This window comes from Macrobrachium nipponense, chromosome 27 (assembly GCF_015104395.2).
Source record: "Macrobrachium nipponense isolate FS-2020 chromosome 27, ASM1510439v2, whole genome shotgun sequence".
Classification (NCBI taxonomy): domain Eukaryota; kingdom Metazoa; phylum Arthropoda; class Malacostraca; order Decapoda; family Palaemonidae; genus Macrobrachium; species Macrobrachium nipponense.
The window spans coordinates 24,282,429-24,302,428 of record NC_087216.1 but is presented as its reverse complement, the minus strand read 5'-3'; the positions used below and the strand labels follow the sequence as shown (position 1 = coordinate 24,302,428).

Below are 20,000 nucleotides of genomic sequence, written 5' to 3'. Positions count from 1 at the left end.
CTTCCATCTCTTTCTTGGTCTCCCTCTTTTTTCTTCTTCCTTGCACTTCCACCCCCATAGTATGTCTCCCAGCGTGGTCCTCATCTCTCCTCAACAGGTGTCCATACCATCTCAGCCTCCCCTCCTGCACTTTCTTTGATACTTCCACCACCTTAGTTGACCCCCTTATGTAGTCATTTCTGATCCTATCCACTCTTGTCACCCCAGACATCCACCTATGCATTCTCATTTCTGCCACATCCATCTTCTTCTGCTCTGCTTTTCTCATGCTTGCTGTTTCCGTACCATACAGCATTGCTGTTCTTACCACCGTCTTGTGAAATTTTCCTTTTAACCTAAGCGGCACTCTTTTGTCACAAAGAACTCCCCGAGAATAGGCCGCTCTCCAATTTTTTCGTTCCAGCCTGACCTGGTCACCCGATGTTTTACTTCTTCTTCCATACTTCCTCCAGCGTTAACAAAAGATCCCAAATACTTAAACTTATCAACTCTCCTTATTTGCTCTCCACCAAGCTGAATACTTTCTCTATCATCCCCCTCAGTGGTGCTACACACATTCTGTCTTGGATCTACTTATTCTCATTCCTCTGTCCTCCAGTACTTGTCTCCATCTTTCCAATTTCACTTCCAGATCTTCCCTGCTCTCTGCACACAGAACAATATCATCCGCATACAATATGTTCCATGGTACTGTCTCCCTTACTTCCTCTATTATAACATCCATCACTATGTTAAAGATTAATGGGCTCAGAGCCGACCCCTGGTGTAATCCTACTCTCACCTCAAAACCTTCTGTCTCCCCAACACTGCTCCTCACTCTGGTAAATACATTCCGGTACATCTCTTGTATCAATCGCACATACTTCTCTGGCACCATCTCTCCTCAGGCTCCTCCATACCTCTTGTCTCGGGACTCGGTCATAAGCCTTTTCAAGGTCAATGAATACCATATGTAGGTCCCTTTGTCTTTCCCCGAATTTCTCCATTATTTGCCTCAGACAAAATATACCATCTGTGTTCCCCTTCCCTTCATAAATCCCATCTGCTCTTACCTATTTGTACTTCTTCTCTCAGTCTAGCATCTATCATCCTTTCCAGTATCTTCAAAGTGTGTGACATCAATTTAATGCCCCTATAATTACCACACTCTTGGACATCGCCTTTCCCTTTAAAAATTGGGATCAATATACTCCCACGCCACTCATTTGGTATCTTTTCCTGTTCAAGGATCTTTATCATAAGATCGTACAGTATATCCACTCCTTCATCTCCTAATGCTTTCCATGCCTCCACCGGATCATGTCTGGTCCGGTTGCCTTCCCATTCTTCATCTTCTTCAGTGCATTTAGTACCTCTTGCCTAGAAAACCTCATTACCATGCCAATGTTCACTTGCCCATCCTCTCTTATTAGTCTATTATTTTCTTCATTTAACAACTGTTCGAAATATTCTTTCCATCTCTTCACAATGTCTTCCTCCTTTCTAAGCACTACACCCTCTTGATCCTTTATTTGTTTGATATGTGTCATATCTTTGGTGCTCTTATTTCTAGCCTTTGATAGCTTGATCATCTTCTTTAATCCTTCCTTTGTCCCCAGCTCATTATACACATCATCATACGACTTTGCTTTAGCTTGGCTACCACCTTTTTCACCACCTTGTTTTTCTCTCTGTACCTATTTCTGTCTTCCACTGACTGTGACTCTTCCCATCTTTTCTTTGCCTCCTTATCTTTTACTACTTTCTCAATGTCTTCATCCCACCACCTATCCTTTTCTTCCCATATGATACCAGATGTCTCTCCTAGCAGCTCCTTTCCATGCCTTCTATTACTGCTGCATTTCGTGCCCACATTCTTGAACATCTTCAACCCTATATCAATATCCTCCAAAACCGTCCTCTTAAACTCTCTCTTCTTATCCCCTTCCTTCTGTAATTCGTACCATTTAATTTTCCTTATCCCTTTAGCTTTGGTTTTTTCTTTCCCTTTTCAACTTCAAGTCCATACATAGCAGCCTGTGTTGTTGGGGGGCTACATGGTCGCCTGGAATAACTTTGCAGTTCTTGACCTCCACCAGATTTATCCTTTTATACAAGAAATAGTCTATCTGGGAGAATCTTCTCCATATATGTTATTAGGTGTTCCCTTTTCTTCTCAAAGAATGTGTTTACTATTGCCATGTCGAATGACACAGCAAAGTCCACTACACTCTCTCCTTCTGGGTTTCTCTCCCCAATTCCATGGCCCCCATGCACCCGCCAAATCGCCTCATTTTCACTTCCGACATGGCCATTCAAATCTGCCCCAACTATCACCCTCTCATGCTCTTCCAGTTCTTGCATTATTCCATTCATGTCTCTCCAGAAATTTCCCTTCTCTTCTTCTGTGCAACCAACTTGTGGTGCATATGCGCTTATAATATTCAGCATCTCTCCTCCATAACATATCTTCAATCTGATGATACGGTCATTCTTTCTATGCACTTCTATTACCGAGTTCTTTAGTTCACTAGATCAGTACTATGCCAACTCATTTCTACCTTGTTTATTTGCTCCACTATAATATAGCTTATATCCATCTCCCAACTCTTTAGCTTTATTTCCTTTCCACCGCGTTTCTTGCACACACACAACATCTACTTTCTTTTCTCTCATCAAGTCAGCCAATTCTCTACCTCTCCCAGTCATGGACCCAACATTAGCTGACATACTCTGAACCCAATGTGAGCTCGCTTCTTTAGCTGCACCCGCTCCTGATGCAGTAGCCCTCGCCTTACCACAGAGTTAGGGCGATGTCTCTGTGCGTTGTTTACGGAGTACGCCCTAGCATTACCTCTTTCCATATTTCGGCTCATTCCATTTTTGGTTTTGGCACAGATTTTTACAGCCGGATGCCCTTCCTGACACCAACCCTCCCTATTTATCGGGCTTGGGACGGCACCCATAAGGACTTGGTTGCCCCCCCCAGGTGGCTAGGTTATATATATATATATATATATATATATATATATATATATATATATATATATATATATATATATATATATATATATATAAAAAATCACAGTAGATGCACATGGTTTCATTAAATAAGCGAATGCCACAGGTAAATGATAGGCATAAATCCAAGCGCTTTCGTCTTAATAAGATATTGTCAAGGAACGTTCCTTGACAATGTCTTAGAAAGACGAAAGCGCTTGGATTTATGCTTACAACTTTTCCTGTATATTTGCTTTCCTATATATATATATATTATATATATATCTATATATATATATATATATATATATATATATATTAGTATAATGCCTCTCATTCTCTGACACTAGTGGTCAATGATGAAATTACTCATATCAAAAATACAAAAAAAAGCTGCTCTACGTGTGTCATCAAGCAAGGCACACAGCTCAGTGATCAAGAATAACATCTCCTGGTTTTGTTGAGGTAATCCTTTTTAATTTTGTTGTTTGAGCAAGCTGGTTTTGTGCCTGCATAAATCCTTGCTCCTGTGGGTATATTAAAAATGTCAAATTTTATTTAGTACTAAACACTGACCTATGACAGTTGTCATCTGAAAAATTAAGTAACATTAAATAAAAAAATAATAAAAGAAATATGATTTCTGATGCAGTTTTGAGGATTACATACTCAAGAATTCTGGCTTACCCTTCTGACACAGTTTTTGAAAAATATCAGCTTTCAAGAGATGAACCATCGTAATTCTAACCAACTTTTTACCCAAACAATGATATTCTGAGGTTCTGATTAACCCTGCGTTGGTGGCAGGCTTCATAAAGACCCACTTCAACTAGAGGCATCAATTTTTTGCTTGAGCAACCAAATATCCTAAATACGAATAACAAGTGTTCTCATTTAGAAGATGGCCCCTTTTCACATGAATAATGCCCACAGGGGCCACTGACTTGAAATTCAAGCTTCCAAAGAAAAGGGTTTTACTTTGAAAGAAGTAACAGAAGGTAATATGAAACAATGAAAGAAGAGATCGGGTATTGGGAAAGAAATAATAAATCTATCATGCCCATTTCTTCAAGATATTGTTGATATATGTATAAAAAAATACTGGAGTTATAATACTAAAATTAGGAACTCAGCAACCACAAGCCACACATATAATGTAGAAAATACATATGTACACCAAGGTAAGAATAGAAATAATTGCCAGAAAGAGTAACATCATGAACATAGCAATTAGGGATAAGAAAGCCAAAATTAAGCACACAGTATATCAATGAAATTTTCAGCAGTGACCAAAGCAGTGTACAGATTACAAAACGTATGAAATATCTTAAAACATTTGCAAGGACATTTCACCTCCCAAAGCAGAAATATTAAAATTTTTACTAACCAGAACCACTGCGCATAACAATGGTCTGTGGAATTACAACATTAGTACATATACTGAGACATGCTAAAATTTATGTTACATCAATAAAAGCCAAACAGCCATTGAGTAATCAATCGTGTTCATTACTTAACAAAAGCTGAATGAAAACAAAGTATGATTTGAAGACCAATACCTTATAAGCAAACATATGAAACCTCTTCAGTGAACATGATAAATATTTACACTAGGATATAAAAACTATCTATAATATTACTCTTTAGAATACGAGTTGGGATAACGGTAAATAAAAAATTACTAGCTTAACTTTTATTTCTAAGTAAAACATTCAATAAACATACAGAGATTTATTGTGCATACATTAAGTGAAATAACTTTCGGTTGCAACTTCCTATTTTCAGGTAAGAGATTGCGTACTTGTACCTCCACTGTTTAGATTTATCCAATACAGATAATTGAATTACTTATGTTAAATCCATAACACAGAAGATGAAAGCAAAAACATAACTCAAAAGTACAGCAGTTACATAAAAATGTAAATACAAAATTCTGTTTTTAAACTTTTGTGACAAACTTCTACCTGTAACCTTCTTACAATTTACTCTTTCAGAAAACAGACGTAAACTTCAGAACATAAGGATACTCAATAATGTAAAAAAAGTTCTTCAACTATATAAGCCTCTTGAAACAACACTACAAGTGTCTCATTAATAACAAAATGTAAGTTGATACTCCTATATGGTAGTGAGATTTTCTTTGCATCTGTAATCATACTGTTTCTCAACTAAGTTATCCAATGCTTATTGTGTGTGTTATTTTCCAAAACTGCAAAAAAAAAAAAAAATATGCTTTGCAAAAACTGGCAGAATTACCTGTGGAGTACCATCATGCTGAGTAACAGGTAGGTACCCCATGACTTAAGGGACAATTGATTCCTTTCTTTAAATCTTCAGCTGAAAACCCAATATAGGGGTCCAAAGGGAAATCAGCCTGCGGAGAAAAAAACTACAGGAAAAGGTGATAAATGTATAAGTATGAATTTGCAAAATGTCAGCAGAAAGCAGGACTGTATTTGCTCCTTGCTTATGTCAGGAGATCAGAAGATTTCATAATTGGTATTGGCAAATATTTTACAGGATGCCACTCCCGACTCCATTTCCTCACGCATCCATACTTGGAACTGCCATTGAGTTGGGCTGGCTTACCCGTCACACCCAAGAAACTAGTAATGGCATTAGAGTATATTTCCTGAAGACCAGAATCTTCAATAAATTTAGGAAAACCACTAAGTTTAGGATTGGTTGATTGATTACAAATATTTGGTACTAAAACTGGCGTCAAACACCTAGGCTACTGATGACTAAATTTAGGAACAACTTTCTCATCATGTATCCTAGAGAGATTATAGTTACTAATTTGGATAAGATAGACAAACTACAACCCAACATAGTTTGACTTATCAAGTACCTGTACTAATATATACTTGAAACAAGTTTCGAAAGTATTACTTCCTCTTATAATACTTATTACAAAGTTCCTCCTCTAATACAGTACTTACTACTGTACACAGATCATCAGTCAATAAAAAACTTACCTCTCACATGCTTTTCCATTAACTTCTGGAGATGTACTTTGAACCCCCCCCCCACCAAAAAAAAAAAAAAAAAAAAAAAAACCTGAAAAGACAAGTAACACATGTATGTCACTTTAGGCTGGAAACAGTATATTACAAATAACCAAGGAATTATCATATGTTTACATGATACAAAAAAACTGAAGACAAAGGTACACAAAACTAAAAGGTAACAGTCTTGGAAAGGGTAATACAATAGTGGAAAAACAAAATTACAGCATTTGTATTACTACATAAAAGTAACAATCAAAGAATCAATAATTATTTATAAAAAAAATTACAACATGAGAGATGCTGACTGTAATGGATACAGTAAAACAACCAAAGTACCTAAACACACATCCTGGAGTGAAGACAATGGAAAATGTATTGGAAGAATTTGAGATAAATGCTTGGGTCTATCAAACCACTGGGAAATGAAGAAAGCTACAGAGGAAGAAATGGCAGAGATAAGGATGTTTACCAGACAGGAAAGTTTTCAAGAGTGAAGTATGGAGAGAACTCAGATCAAGTCTAACTCCACAGAAGGAAAATGAGGCATAAAACCATTTATGATCGACATACTAGAGTAAGTTAGAAGAGATCAGCGCCTAAAAATTACAACCACTCACATGGTATCTGAACTAATACAGCATGATGATAACTGGCAGAATGTTTATCTCTTATAAACCTATACAAAAAGGACATAGTATATTCAATGGAACTCAACCAAAGTTTTTGAAACAAATGTTTCATGGAAATTTCTTGCACCACAAGTAAAGTCCATATAGCTCATAGTGATTCACTTTTGTTCAAGTAGCTCATCCTCGCTCTAGAGTTGTTGGTATCCACTATAGCCTTGTCAATTCTGCATTGCTTATTTCTACACCTACATGTAAATATGTAACATAACATTATTTTCTATTATTACTGGGACATATTTCATACAGGCATGAAAAGATATGTGCAGGCAATCAAGCAGAAAAAATACAGATGCTGATAGTACAAAAAACAAGCAAAAACCTGAAGGGTTTTGCTTAAGAAAGGTTTGTCCTCTATGGGAAAAGACAGTATTTATCTATCACTATCTAATCAGTCTGGTTTTCCTGAAGTTACTGGCTTTAGTATTATGCAACATCAAAGAAGGCACTTATAAACCCTTATATTCAAAAAGACATAGTATAACAATATCTCTGTTACAAGAAAAAAATATCTCTGAAAGAAAACTGAAAAAACTAAACATACAATTTACCTTAATTTCTGTGATGTGAAGATTCAAATGAAAGTACAAATAATGCTATTTCAAAGGACACTTTTGTGGCAGTTACTGAAATCAATATATTATATATATCCAATCTTGCTTTAAAGCATATAACCTTATCAAATCTAGAGGTCAAGGGGCCTTCTTTGACAGGAAAGCCAAGCGTTTTTCTCGTATTTCTTGAAGATCTGGCTCCTTGTCAGGACTAGGTGCTGGAAAGGAATTAACAGTGCTAAATTACAAGGAATATGAAATAGTTTTAACACTAAATTCTTACTTAACCTCTCAGTTCTAAAGAATTCAAATTTTTCTTCAATGAATACAGTGTTCCCCCAAAATTGGCGGAGGATGTGTACCAGACCGCCTGCGAATAGTTGAAACCCCTTTAATAAAAACACTTAATACGGCCTATTTTCTTAGCTGAAACTCAAGAAAAACTCACTAAAAATGTTTATACCTGTTTATTTCTTTATTGTTTTATCACAAAATGTGCATCTTATGATGAAATTGATAAAAAACCTGGAATTTGTGGATACTTCTCATAGAAAAATACAGTGAATATGTGAATAATGGGTAGATATGGTCCATAGAGAAATACACGAATGCCGTGAATGTGAATATGGGGGGAACACTGCACTACTGTGTACAGAATATACATCAATACAAAAGACAATTACAACCAATCATAACGAATTACAAAGCGCAACATTACAATCGTCTTACCCTCTTCCTCTGGAGTTTTCTGATCAAGGCTCATTCTAAGGGCAGCTTGGAGCTGGTCATCTTCACTTAACTCCTCTTTTGACGTGCTGGGACCTCCAGAGTCGTGTCCTTCGCTGGACAAACTTAACGCAAGAGCTCTCTGTAGGTCACTTTCTTCACTGTTCCCTGTAATGCGTTAGCAAATATATATCATATTAGCAGCAAATTCTTAATTAAAGTACTCACAACAATGACAATACAATGTCTGAAAGAAATTAAGTAGAAGTGCATGGATAAACTAGGCAAGTGTAAAATGTCAAGGGCAAATTACATAAACTAACCAAACAATTCAAATAAACATATTTCATGAAACTATTATTAGTATTCAGATAAACCCCTCTTCATATGGACAAGCCTACAGGGGTCAGTGACTTGAAATTCAAGCTTCCAAAGAGTACGGTGTTTGAAAGAAGTAGCATAATCTATTTTCAAGCATGATTCATAACTTAAAACCATAAGCCAGTGGCCTGAGATTGTTATAAAAGTGTGTACAGTAACTGCTGATTTCCATATCTTGTTCATACGTGAAATATGAACAACGCAGATAGTGCTTCAAAAATGGAAACCTTAACTATCAAAGTTACTAATTGAGAATTTCAAGTGATTGATGCAGCTACTATACTGATATATTCAATTAAAAAAAGCTTTTAGTTATTGAGATGCTATTTTTGTAGGTGAATTTACTTATTTTGTACATGATATATAATAGGAAAAAAAAAAATAGCAGATATCCATTTACAGAACCAACCTTGAATCAAAGAATACATCAAGGTTTAATAATCTCTTAGAAACCAGACAAACTCAATAATGTACAAGATGCAATTCCTTATTCTACAACACTGCTAAACGCCCAATATGCTGAGATCTTAATGATCAATCTAAAATAATACTTACTATGTTTAACCGGTGAATCTGAATACTGTAATGACAAGTTAATTGCTGCTGCTAAATCATCGCTATCAGGTGTTCGCTGGCTGGATGAAGCGGCAACATTAGCTAGACTATTGGCCAGAGCAACTTTGAGATCTTTTTCTTCCTGATTGCTCTTTGCCTCCTCAGCCAACTGTCCAGGAAAAATAAAATTAATATCATCGTTGATGTCTTTTCCATATTTTTAAGAATTTGCATGCTACACAAATAGACAATATACATGCAGTCCCCGGGTTATGATGGGGGTTCCGTTCTTGAGACGCGTCATAAGCCGAAAATCGTCGTAAGCCGGCGCATCGTCAAAAACCCTAAGAAAACTTTACTTTAAATGCTTTGGGTGCATTGAAAGCTCTATGTAAACTGCATTGTTATTGCATTTTTTATTAAAAAAAAACTTCAATTATTGATTATTTTGCATTTTTAGTGTCATATTTCATCTACCAGATGAGCGTTGTAGGCATCGTAACCCTGGAAATAATTTCTGATGAATATAATTGAAAAGCACCTTAACCTCGGAACGTCGTAAGCCGAACCCGTCATAACCTGGGGACTGCCTATTTCACTAGTCTGTGTCCTTACCAAGACACTGGCTGTAGGATGAATTATGTCTGTACTAACACTTTTACAGAAAAATAAATAGCTTTTGTTTACTATCAAAACATCTAAATATTTATTCCTACCTCTGGAAGGAGCTTTGGTTTGACCGTCTGAACAGCTGGTTGTAATCGCAGTGTCTCGTCTGCTTCTGACTCAGGCAATCTACCCTCTACTAGGAATATGGAGTAACCTGTCGGACATCAAAATTCATGAGTACAAAACTTTCTAGGAACAATTAAAAATGTATCCCTACAGGGGATACATATACTATGCATTTCATATAGAGTATCTTCCTATACGTATAGTACATTACTTGAATAGCTATACATATAGTACATTACTTGAATAGCTAATGCTTCATGAGTGCTGTCAATGTCAAAATGTGTTTGGTATACAAAATTAAAGGAACATAAAAAAACACTTTAAAAATTTCAATACAAAATACCAGAGCACATATGGCCTAAGTCATTTTAAAAACTTTCCCTGGTAGTTTGCAACGCTAAGAATATTAACACAGAGGAAATAGCACCATACCTTCATGCTGTAACTGAGTCAAAAACAGTGACAAATATGTATCAGATATTAGCTCTGGGAAGGAGAGCAGACTGTTCAAGTTGAACCACTGGTATCCAAGCTTTCTGACTGTGAACCAGTGTTCTTTGAAGTTGCACACATAAGCTTGCTGATCTCTGAATGGAGAGATGAATAAAAATGACATTTTTATAATAAAATAATGTTATATATACACTTACCAAGTAATTAATTAGCTGTGAACTAATAACTAGTAATAACATTTGAATTAAATGAAAAAGATGTTATTTCATGCCATATTCTCAAAAGAAAGAACAGCACAATTAAATTTTAAAAATAAACTTAGTAACAATAATGACTAGCAGCCTTTATTCCAAACAAAGCAAAGATCCAGAGCAGCTTACGTAGGATTGCCACGAGCAGCTTTTGCCAATGCGTGTGATGAAGCGAAAGGTATTAAGGTTAAATCCCATACACGGAGGGCTGAGGTAAGGACTTGAATGCTGAACATTCCGCTATCATCCATGTTTACAGAGGGTTGCTAAAAGAGACGGATAAATATATAAGTCTATTAAAGAAAATAATTCAATAATTCATTTTATACAAATCAACATAATCCTACATCTTTTACTCCTATGTTACTAGTAGCTAATGGTGCACTCAATAGATACTATGTATTCTTGCAAAGAAAGTGAGTAAGCTCAAAGAAGAAATTGAATGTATTATGTGTATCCGTAAGTTAAGTAACAGAAACTCATGTAAAACTAAAAAGTAAGAAAATAACAATATCATAAATAAAGCACAGGCCTCCTTTATCTACATTGTAGCTTATCTTCAATCAGAAACCTAATCTAGTTTCAACAATTTTGCAAGGGTATGCTATTGCCCTATCTCTAACAATGGAAAAGTAGAAATATGTAAATAATATTACACATACAGTAAGTACAGAAAAATATGACTAATCAAACGAATTACAAGAAGCTTTTAAGAAGATTTACCTCCATGAATCTCCTATAATCATCAGTGTGCCTTCCTAGTTCAGCCATATGTTGCTGTTCGGCCTGATCCATTTGCTGCGCAATGTCTGCTAGGTCAACAGCTGTGAAATACTGTCCTTGCAAAAGGTTATTGAGACAGTGTTGCCCACATAGTAACCCATCTTGCTGAAATAGAGGAAAGTTTACTTTGAGATTTTTAAACATTTGAACTTAGACAAAATAAATTCATAATTTACAATATTTACTCTAAGATCTAATAAAAAAAAATATGTATTAACGTCAAGGAACTAGATTTATCGGTTTAAAAATAACACTCTGAGAATTACCAGTTAATTATAGTTCTCACTTTAAGTTGCAATTATTCACATGTCAGATATATGTAAACATGTTTATAATTAAGGCTTGCACAACTCAGGATAAAAATATTTTCCCAGTTTTATGTTTCGCAAATACAAATGTTTTCAGGCAATACAGCTGAATCTCAGCCTTTTTCTTATTATAAAGGATAAATCTTCAGAAAGGAAGTTTTAGCTAGGGTATGGTACTCTACATAAGACTAGGAATTAGTACTATTCACTTGCGAATGTCTTTTTAATTGTCTGTTTTCCCGGTTAATCTAGGTAATAGTGGCTCGTCCAATATGATATTGTAATGATACAATTAAGTTTGTTCATACTTACCTGGCAGATATATATATAGCTGTATTTTTCCGAATCCGACAGAAATTTAAACACTTACGACACACGCAGTGGGAGTCAGGTGGTTAGTACCCATTCCCGCCGCTGGGAGGCGGGTATCAGGAATCATTCCCATTTTCTATTCATAATTTTTTATTTCCACTGTCTCCTGAGGGAGGTGGGTGGGTACTTGATTATATAATATCTGCCAGGTAAGTATGAACAAACTTAATTGTATCATTACAATATCATTTTGTTCATGAACTTACCTGTCAGATATATATAGCTGAATCCCACCTTTGGTGGTGGGAGTAGACAGAATAGAAGATTTTAGGAAACATATATATGCAGATAATTGATATCTTGATTCCTTACCTGTTAGCATAGCTGACTTCGTGGTTACTGCCGCGTAAGTCTGCTTGTGCTACTAGAGTTGCCAGCGAGGTAGAGACCTATATAGCTGGTGCACTCCAGATGATCTGTCAACAGGGGCGAGACCACGACGTGACTAGACCATAGACCATACAAATGAGGGCAACGAAGTAAAAACCAAACCACCTGGCGTAGCCTACCAAAAGTATCCCACATAGACTAAGCTAATGGAAGGGAGATCCGCCGCAGGCGGTCAACCCCACAACCATAACACAAGTTAAAAACTCACCTAAACCATTAAAGGATAGGATGAGCGCTACCTCCTGCCCCCAAAACAGTGTCTGCAGCGACGTATGGTCCTAGCGAGTAACAATTTTCGTATGTTGCTTTCACCTCCCGCAGGTAGTGTGAAGCGAACACCGAATTGCTTCGCCAATAAGTGGCGCTCAAAATGTCTTTGATTGCCATATTTTTGTGAAACGCCACCGAAGTAGCAATAGCCCTCAACTCGTGGGCTTTCACTTTCAGAAGTTCCATGTCACTTTCACCACACTTTTCATGGGCTTCCTTAACCGTACTTCTTAAGAAGAACGCCAGTGCATTTTTCGACATCGGAAGATCTGGTTTTTTCACAGAGCACCACAAGTTCTCCGAAGAACCTCTGCATGCTCTGGTTCTCTGCAAATAAAACTTGAGAGCCCTGACAGGACACAGGACTCTCTCAGCTTCAGGTCCCACTAGCTCCGACAACCCCTTGATCTCGAACGTTCTCGGCCAAGGGTTGGAAGGGTTCTCGTTCTTTGCCAAGAACGTAGGACTTAAGGAACAAAACAGCACTATGATCCTTGAACCCAATATGCTTGCTTATGACTTGAATTTCGCTAACCCTCTTCGCCGTCGCCAGAGCGGTTAGGAAAATAGTCTTCTTAGTAAGATTCCTAAGCGAGGCTAAATGGAGCGGTTCAAATTGACTCGACATGAGGAACTTCAGTACCACGTCTAAGTTCCACGATGGTACCTTAGGCTGGAGAACTTTCACGGTCTCAAATGATCTAATGAGATCATGAATGTCTTTATCATTCGCTAAGTCGAGTCCTCTATGTCTGAAGACCACAGAAAGCACGCTTCTGTAGCCTTTAATCGTGGGAACGGCTAGTTTCGCTTCTTTCCTAAGGTGAAGAAGGAAATCTGCTATCTGGCTCACAGAGGTTGAGGTGGAGGAAATGCCCTTCCTTCTGCACCAACTTCTAAAGACAGCCCACTTTGATTGTAAACTGCGACTGAGGAGGGCCTCCTTGCGTTGGCAATCGCCGTTGCCACAGGTCTTGAAAAACCCCTCGCTCTGGCCAACTTCTTGATAGTCTGAACGCAGTCAGACTCAGAGCGGGGAGGTTTTTGTGGTACCTCTCGAAGTGGGGCTGTCTGAGTAGATCTTTCCTTAGGGGCAGAGTCCTCGGAAAGTCTATTAGGAAGGACATCACCTCCGTGAATCAGTCGGCCGCTGGCCAGAAGGGGGCGATGAGGGTCATTCTCGCTCCTTCTGATGCAGCGAACTTCCTCATTACTTCCCCGAGTATCTTGAATGGGGGAAAAGCGTTAAACGTCTAGTCCGACCAATTCCACAGTAGGGCGTCTACTGCCACTGCTCCCGGGTCCAGAACTGGGGAGCAATACAGCGGAAGTCTCTTCGTTCGGGAAGTTGCGAAAAACGTCCACGTGAGGACGTCCCCACAGCTTCCAAAGCGCCTGGCATACTTCCTGATGAAAGGGTCCATTCCGTCGGCAGAAGCTGTCCTTGCCGACTGAGAAGGTCCGCTCGCACGTTTTCCACGCCTGATACAAACCTTGTCAGAATCGTGACGTTTTGCGCCTTCGCCCACATCAGGATATTCCTCGCGATGACGAACAGAGAATGAGAGTGCGTTCCCCCCTGTTTCCTGAGGTATGCCAAGGCTGTGGTGTTGTCCGAGTTTATCTGCACCACTTTGCTGGAGACTTCCTCCTCGAAGAACCTCAGAGCGAGGTAAACCGCTGAGAGTTCTTTTAGATTGATGTGCCAGGACACCTGTTCCCCTCTCCAGGTGCCTGACACTTCTCTCCCTCCCAGTGTTGCTCCCCAACCGGTGGAGGACGCGTCGGAGAACAACACTAGGTCGGGGTTCCGAAGCTTGAGCGAAAGACCTTCCGCAAGCTTCTTTGGATCCAACCACCAATTGAGGTGCTTTTTCACTTCTTCCGTCAAAAACAAGACCTCTTCTAGATCCTGTTTGCGAGACCAATTGCTTGAGAGGAAGAACTGAAGTGGTCGGAGGTGCAACCTTCCCAGAGAAACAAACTTCTCCAGTGAGGAAATGGTCCCCAGCAGACTCATCCATTCCCTCACCGAGCATGTTTCCTTCCCCAGAAAGGCCGACACTTTGTCCAGGCATTGGAGTTGTCGCCCCTGGGACGGAAAAGCCCGAAAAGCCACTGAGTCCATCTGAATCCCCAGATAGACTAAGGATTGAGAAGGAGTCAGATGCGACTTCTCGAGATTCACCAGAAGTCCCAGGGACTTCGCTAACGACAGAGTCGTGTGCAGGTCCTTCAGACACCTGTCTGGCGATGAGGCTCGAATAAGCCAGTCGTCTAGGTAGAGAGAGATCCTTATATCCGCAAGATGGAGCCACCTCGCAACGTTCTTCATCAGAACGGTGAACACCATCGGCGCCGTGCTGAGACCGAAGCAGAGTGCCCTGAATTGGAAAATCTTCCCTTTCAGGACAAACCGCAGGTATTTCTTTGAACGGGGATGGATGGGGACGTGAAAGTATGCGTCCTGAAGGTCTAACGAGACCATCCAATCCCCCGGTCTTAAAGCTGCAAGCACGGATTGAGGTGTCTCCATCTTGAACTTCTGCTTGGTAACGAAGCGATTCAGACTGCTGACATCCAGAACGGGGCGCCACCCCCCTGACTGCTTCGGCACTAGGAACAGACGGTTGTAGAACCCCGGAGAACTCCGGTCGAAGACTTGTTCCACTGCCTGCTTCTCGATCATTTGATCTAATAGATCGTGAAGCACTTTCTGTTTTTCTCCCTGATACGACGGAGACAAATCTTTTGGTGTCGAAGACAGCGGGGGTAACGACAGGAAAGGAATTCTGTACCCCTTCTTGACGATGTCCAGAGACCAAGCGTCGGCACCTCTCTCTTCCCAAGCTTCCGCGAAATGTAGAAGTCTGGCTCCTACCGGTGTCTGAAGGACTTCCCTCTCACTTCTTGCTCTTGGAAGGAGCGGGAGTCTTGCCTCTGAAAGAGCCTCTTCTCGAGGGGCTGGCTTCGAGGAAGAAGCGGGTCGAAAGGGCTTCGACTTCTTCAAAGCAGAGGACCCAGAAGCCGAAGCAGTAGCAGGCTTCCTAGAAGACTGAGCCAGAAGGTCTTGAGTTGCTTTCTCCTGGAGACTGGCCGCTATGTCCTTAACCAAAGACTGGGGGAAGAGATGTTCTGAGAAAGGCGCGAAAAGAAGCTCCGCTTTTTGCGCTGGTGAGACTGACTTTGCAGTGAAATTGCAAAAAAGTGCTCTTTTCTTAAGCAGTCCCGTGCTGAAATGAGCAGCCAATTCCTCAGAACCATCCCTGACGGCCTTGTCCATGCAAGACAATACACTGGACAGCTCCCCCAGAGTGATGGAATCAGAACTCCTGGACCTGGCATCCAATACCCCCAGGCACCAGTCAAGAAAATTAAAAACCTCTAGTGTCCTGAAGAGGCCTTTAAGGTGAAAGTCTAACTCGCTATGTGTCCACGAGACTTTCGAGGAAGACAAAAAAGATCTTCTGGTGGCGTCTACAATGCTACCAAAGTCTCCTTGAGCTGAGGCTGGAAGCTTAACACCGACGTTTTCTACCCGTCTCATACCACATACCAGCTTTGCCACCAAGTCTTGAAGGTGGTAAAGCGAAAGAAGTCTTGCCTGAAGCTTTCCTCTTTTCCATCCAATCATGGACCTTCCTAAAAGCTTGCTTCGTAGAAAGCGACTTCTTCATCCTCACAAAGCCCGAGATCTTAGCAGCTTTGGAAGACGAAAACTGAGAGGGAGGAGTACGTGGAGCTTCAGGCTGGAAGGTGTCTGCAAAGGCTGACTGAAGTAAACGAGTCAAAACCTTGTAGTCCGTCGAAACTGGAGCCAACTGCTGTTCTTCGTCCACTTCGACGAAAGCGTCACTAACTTCCTCTTCAGACACTGGAGAAGTCGGAGGAAGTAAAGAAGAGTCCCGAGCTTTCTCAAAAGAGAAAGAACGGCGAACAGGAAGAGTTCCCGCCTCCGCTTGTGCTTGCGGAAGTGGAAAACTGACGTCCGTATGCGCGCGTTTTGCGTCCGAAGCCAATCTACTGGCGCCGACAGAAGCGCGCTCAAAACTCCCACAGGTGTACACCTGGCGTCCACTTGTGCGCGCTGGGTGTCCACAGGTGCGCGCCGAGCGTCCACTGATGCTCGCCGAGCGTCCACTGATGCGCGCCGAGCGTCCACTGGTGCGCGCCGAGCGTCCACTGGTGCGCGCCGAGCGTCCACTAACACTCGCTGAGCGTCCACTGGCGCTCGCGAAACTTGCACCGAGTCACGTTCGGCGTCCACTAAAGAGCGTTTGACTTTCGCAGAAGCGCGTTCTGCATCTAAGGAAACTCGCTTCTTATCCACAGGTTTCGTATCAGCGGAAACAACCGCTTCACGAGAGCGAGAAACGAATTTCTCGCCTCCTCTAGAAAGTTGCTGGGGAGCAGGACTAACTCTAGAGGGAGACTCAAACGGAGAGAGAGACGAGCGAGGAGAGGGAGAGGGAGAACGCCTCGACCTCTTCACAGGAAGGTTGTCATCCTTACGGCGACGTGGAGCAGTCTTTCTCGAAGGAAAAACATCTCGAAGTTGCTGCTGAAGAGACTGAAGAATCTTGCTTGTAGGTGAAGCCTCCTTTTCTGGGGAGGGGCTGATCCTGTGAGCAGGAGAGCGGCGAGGGGACGCCTTCTTGCTACTCCAGGAACCGCCGCTTCACGCACTTTAGAGCGACTGCGGCGCTCGAAAGAAACATCTAGGGAAGACTCCGCCTCCGACGAATCCTTACGCTTCTTCTGCGGAGGAAAAGCAGCAAACTCACTATCAGGCGACGAGCAAAGTTCCGGAGAACAACTTGGACGTGAAGCGTCCCCCGAACGCGAGCCGTCCTTTTCAGCGGACGTGATGCGGTATGAGAGCTCCACCCCTTGCGCGGGGAGGAAGCTTCAGAAGAAGAAAAGCACTCCTTGAGAAGACGTGCACGCGCACGCTCCTTGGCAGTCTGGGTATGTTCGTCAGAAGCTGCCGAAGGCACGCCAGATCGGTGGGGTTCCTCGTAACCCTCCTTCGACTTTCGACATGCTCTCTCCCCGTAATCTGGGAGTCAAGCAGAGGTCTAGGTCTAGAGGCGAAATGAGGCCGATCTGACGCACCCTCCACTACACAAGGGGCACTTCATTGCACTTTTCTTCACTTTTGCTCTCCAGAGCTAACACTTTTGATTCTAAGTTACGAATCGATTCAAGAATTAGCGATAACGTATTACCTTCTACCGACACTGTCTCAGGGGCCGGAGGCAACACTACAGGGTAGGAGCATAATCTACAGAAGGAGGGTTAGCGGAGGAGAATAAATTTAAATCTTGCCTACCTGAAACACTCCTGGAGGAGACCTCCTTAACCTATCTCGTTCAAGTTTCTTAAGATAGGTTTCATACGCCTTCCATTCCGACTCTGTTAGTCTTTCACACTCCTTACAACGGACTTTCAAACGTACATTCATTCCCCCCTGCACACTTTACAAACAGAATGTGGGTCTACTGAAGCTTTCAGTAGCCTACCTCTACATTCAGCCATCGAACAAAATCTAGCGCTAGTAGAACTAGACCCTGACATCTTGATCAAAGAAAATTCAATACCAAAATCAATTCAAACCAAAGTCAACGTGTGCCAAGCCACCGATCCAATTCAGATACCAAAGAAAAACAAAAGGGATACTCAAGTAGCTAGTAAGTTTCCAAAATCTGGACGGAGGTGCTGCAAACAGGTGTTTCCAGCACCGGCGACAGAAAAATTATGAATAGAAAATGGGAATGATTCCTGATACCCGCCTCCCAGCGGCGGGAATGGGTACTAACCACCTGACTCCCACTGCGTGTGTCGTAAGTGTTTAAATTTCTGTCGGATTCGGAAAAATACAGCTATATATATATCTGACAGGTAAGTTTCATGAACAAAATTTCTATTTTTAAATTGCGGTTTCCTCCTAGGTATAGGGTAAACACTGCTGACGATCCATCATCATCACGTGACTTGGCCTTATTCACTCGATATTTAATTGGTGAAACAAGAATACATTTACATCTTTAAGCATACCATTCAAAGAATTAAAGTTTTGTCAACATAATGTGATATATGAAAGCACCATACAAACTAAAATAAGCATGCGAGCTCTTCATAAAATATGTTTTCAAGGCAGTTTTGAAATCCAATATAGCAGCAGTCACGTGACTAGCTGTTCTAACCACAGACAATCCACCACCTTTCCCAGCCTTCCTAGCACTCATTTGAACAAAGTTACCATATATATGTAACATTTATTGATCTTACTCAAGATTGCAGTTGTAATCAGCACAATAAAACAACATTTTGTTGCCTACATTAGTGAGAGTATGAAACTTTTTATTCCCGGGGTCATGGTTTGAACTGAAATACATTTTTACCATGTAATCGGTGGTTTTATCCTTACTGTCATCACAAATGAAACTCCACAGTGCTTATTTGATTGTTATTATAGACGTTTTGGTCTTAATTCACTCCAAATTGCACTTGAACTATGTTGCTGTTCCTGGTTCCTAGACGCTCACTCCACAAGCACAGTTACGGGCAACACACGAGTATGCGGTGTATGAGGTGCAAAGCTTTATTCCCTTAATTGTTTACTTTACTCCAGTATTTAGTTTAACTTTACTTTGTTACTTCAAAATGTTTATCTAATTCATGTCTATTATCCCTTTTTTGCAACCAAATTAACCCCGAAAAATTACAAATATTTCTGATGTACTTACAAGCAGACGACGCGGCGAAAAAATGACTCATGGTTGGCAATCTAGTGGAGCTTCTCACATACGCCGATGCATTTGCAAACTGTTTCCATGAATTCTAGTTGTCATAGTATTGCAGTAATGATAAAATTGCTGTAATATGTATATATACTACAAATAGATAGGCTAATTTCACTTATTTCCCTGGTTTTGTCTAAGTCTTATACCCAGTTTGGAGGGTAAACACATTCCAATTGACAACCCTGATAAACAATTCAAGAGTGCAAAGAATTCCGTAGTTCCCTTGGATAAGTGTTCATAATTGTTGTGATGAACGTGCCCAGCGTCCATGGGTACAAATGGTGTGCGGATTTAGCACAGGAAGTGGGAAGTTTGTTGACACAAGCGACTCCACAAACGTCAAGATGGCATCAGTCTTCTAAAAATTTTCAATTGTGGGTAAAAATTTCGAAAGCGTCATGGGGGTAGTGTGCACTGCGTTGGCCACAGTTTTCATTACCCTCTGTTTAAATCTTAAAATATGGCCTTAATTTCTAACTTTGGAGATAATACTCACTTCGAAAGGAGAGTAGAGGTCTTGAGCTCCTGCGATCACCACCAACAACTCATGACTGATGACCATCTCTGGTGTTAGGATGTGTTAAAAGTACTTTTTCGGAGGGTGGCCAAAAACGCGGTAGTCAGTGAGTTGCCCAATCCAGTCAGTTGTTTACCCTAGGCTACTTAGTATTTTGGTTACACAGAATGGGGAAAAAAGTGGTTTGCACCAATCAGGCATGAGTTACAATGGGGTTAGGTTC

General features: G+C 40.7%; 2 protein-coding genes across 2 annotated transcripts in view; one reads left to right on the top strand and one right to left on the bottom strand.

Moving 5' to 3' along the window:
• LOC135200629 (ataxin-3-like) overlaps window positions 1-20,000 on the top strand; it is a 237,658-nt gene that overhangs the window by 195,164 nt on the left and 22,494 nt on the right. The window lies entirely within an intron of this gene.
• On the bottom strand, window positions 4,691-11,219 carry LOC135200931 (ataxin-3-like; the record flags this gene model as incomplete). Its single annotated transcript, XM_064229709.1, is given in 7 exon segments — window positions 4,691-7,448; window positions 7,960-8,124; window positions 8,893-9,061; window positions 9,609-9,715; window positions 10,060-10,214; window positions 10,461-10,597; window positions 11,055-11,219. Coding segments are annotated over 7 exon segments (978 nt in total), but the record flags the coding sequence as incomplete, so codon positions are not given.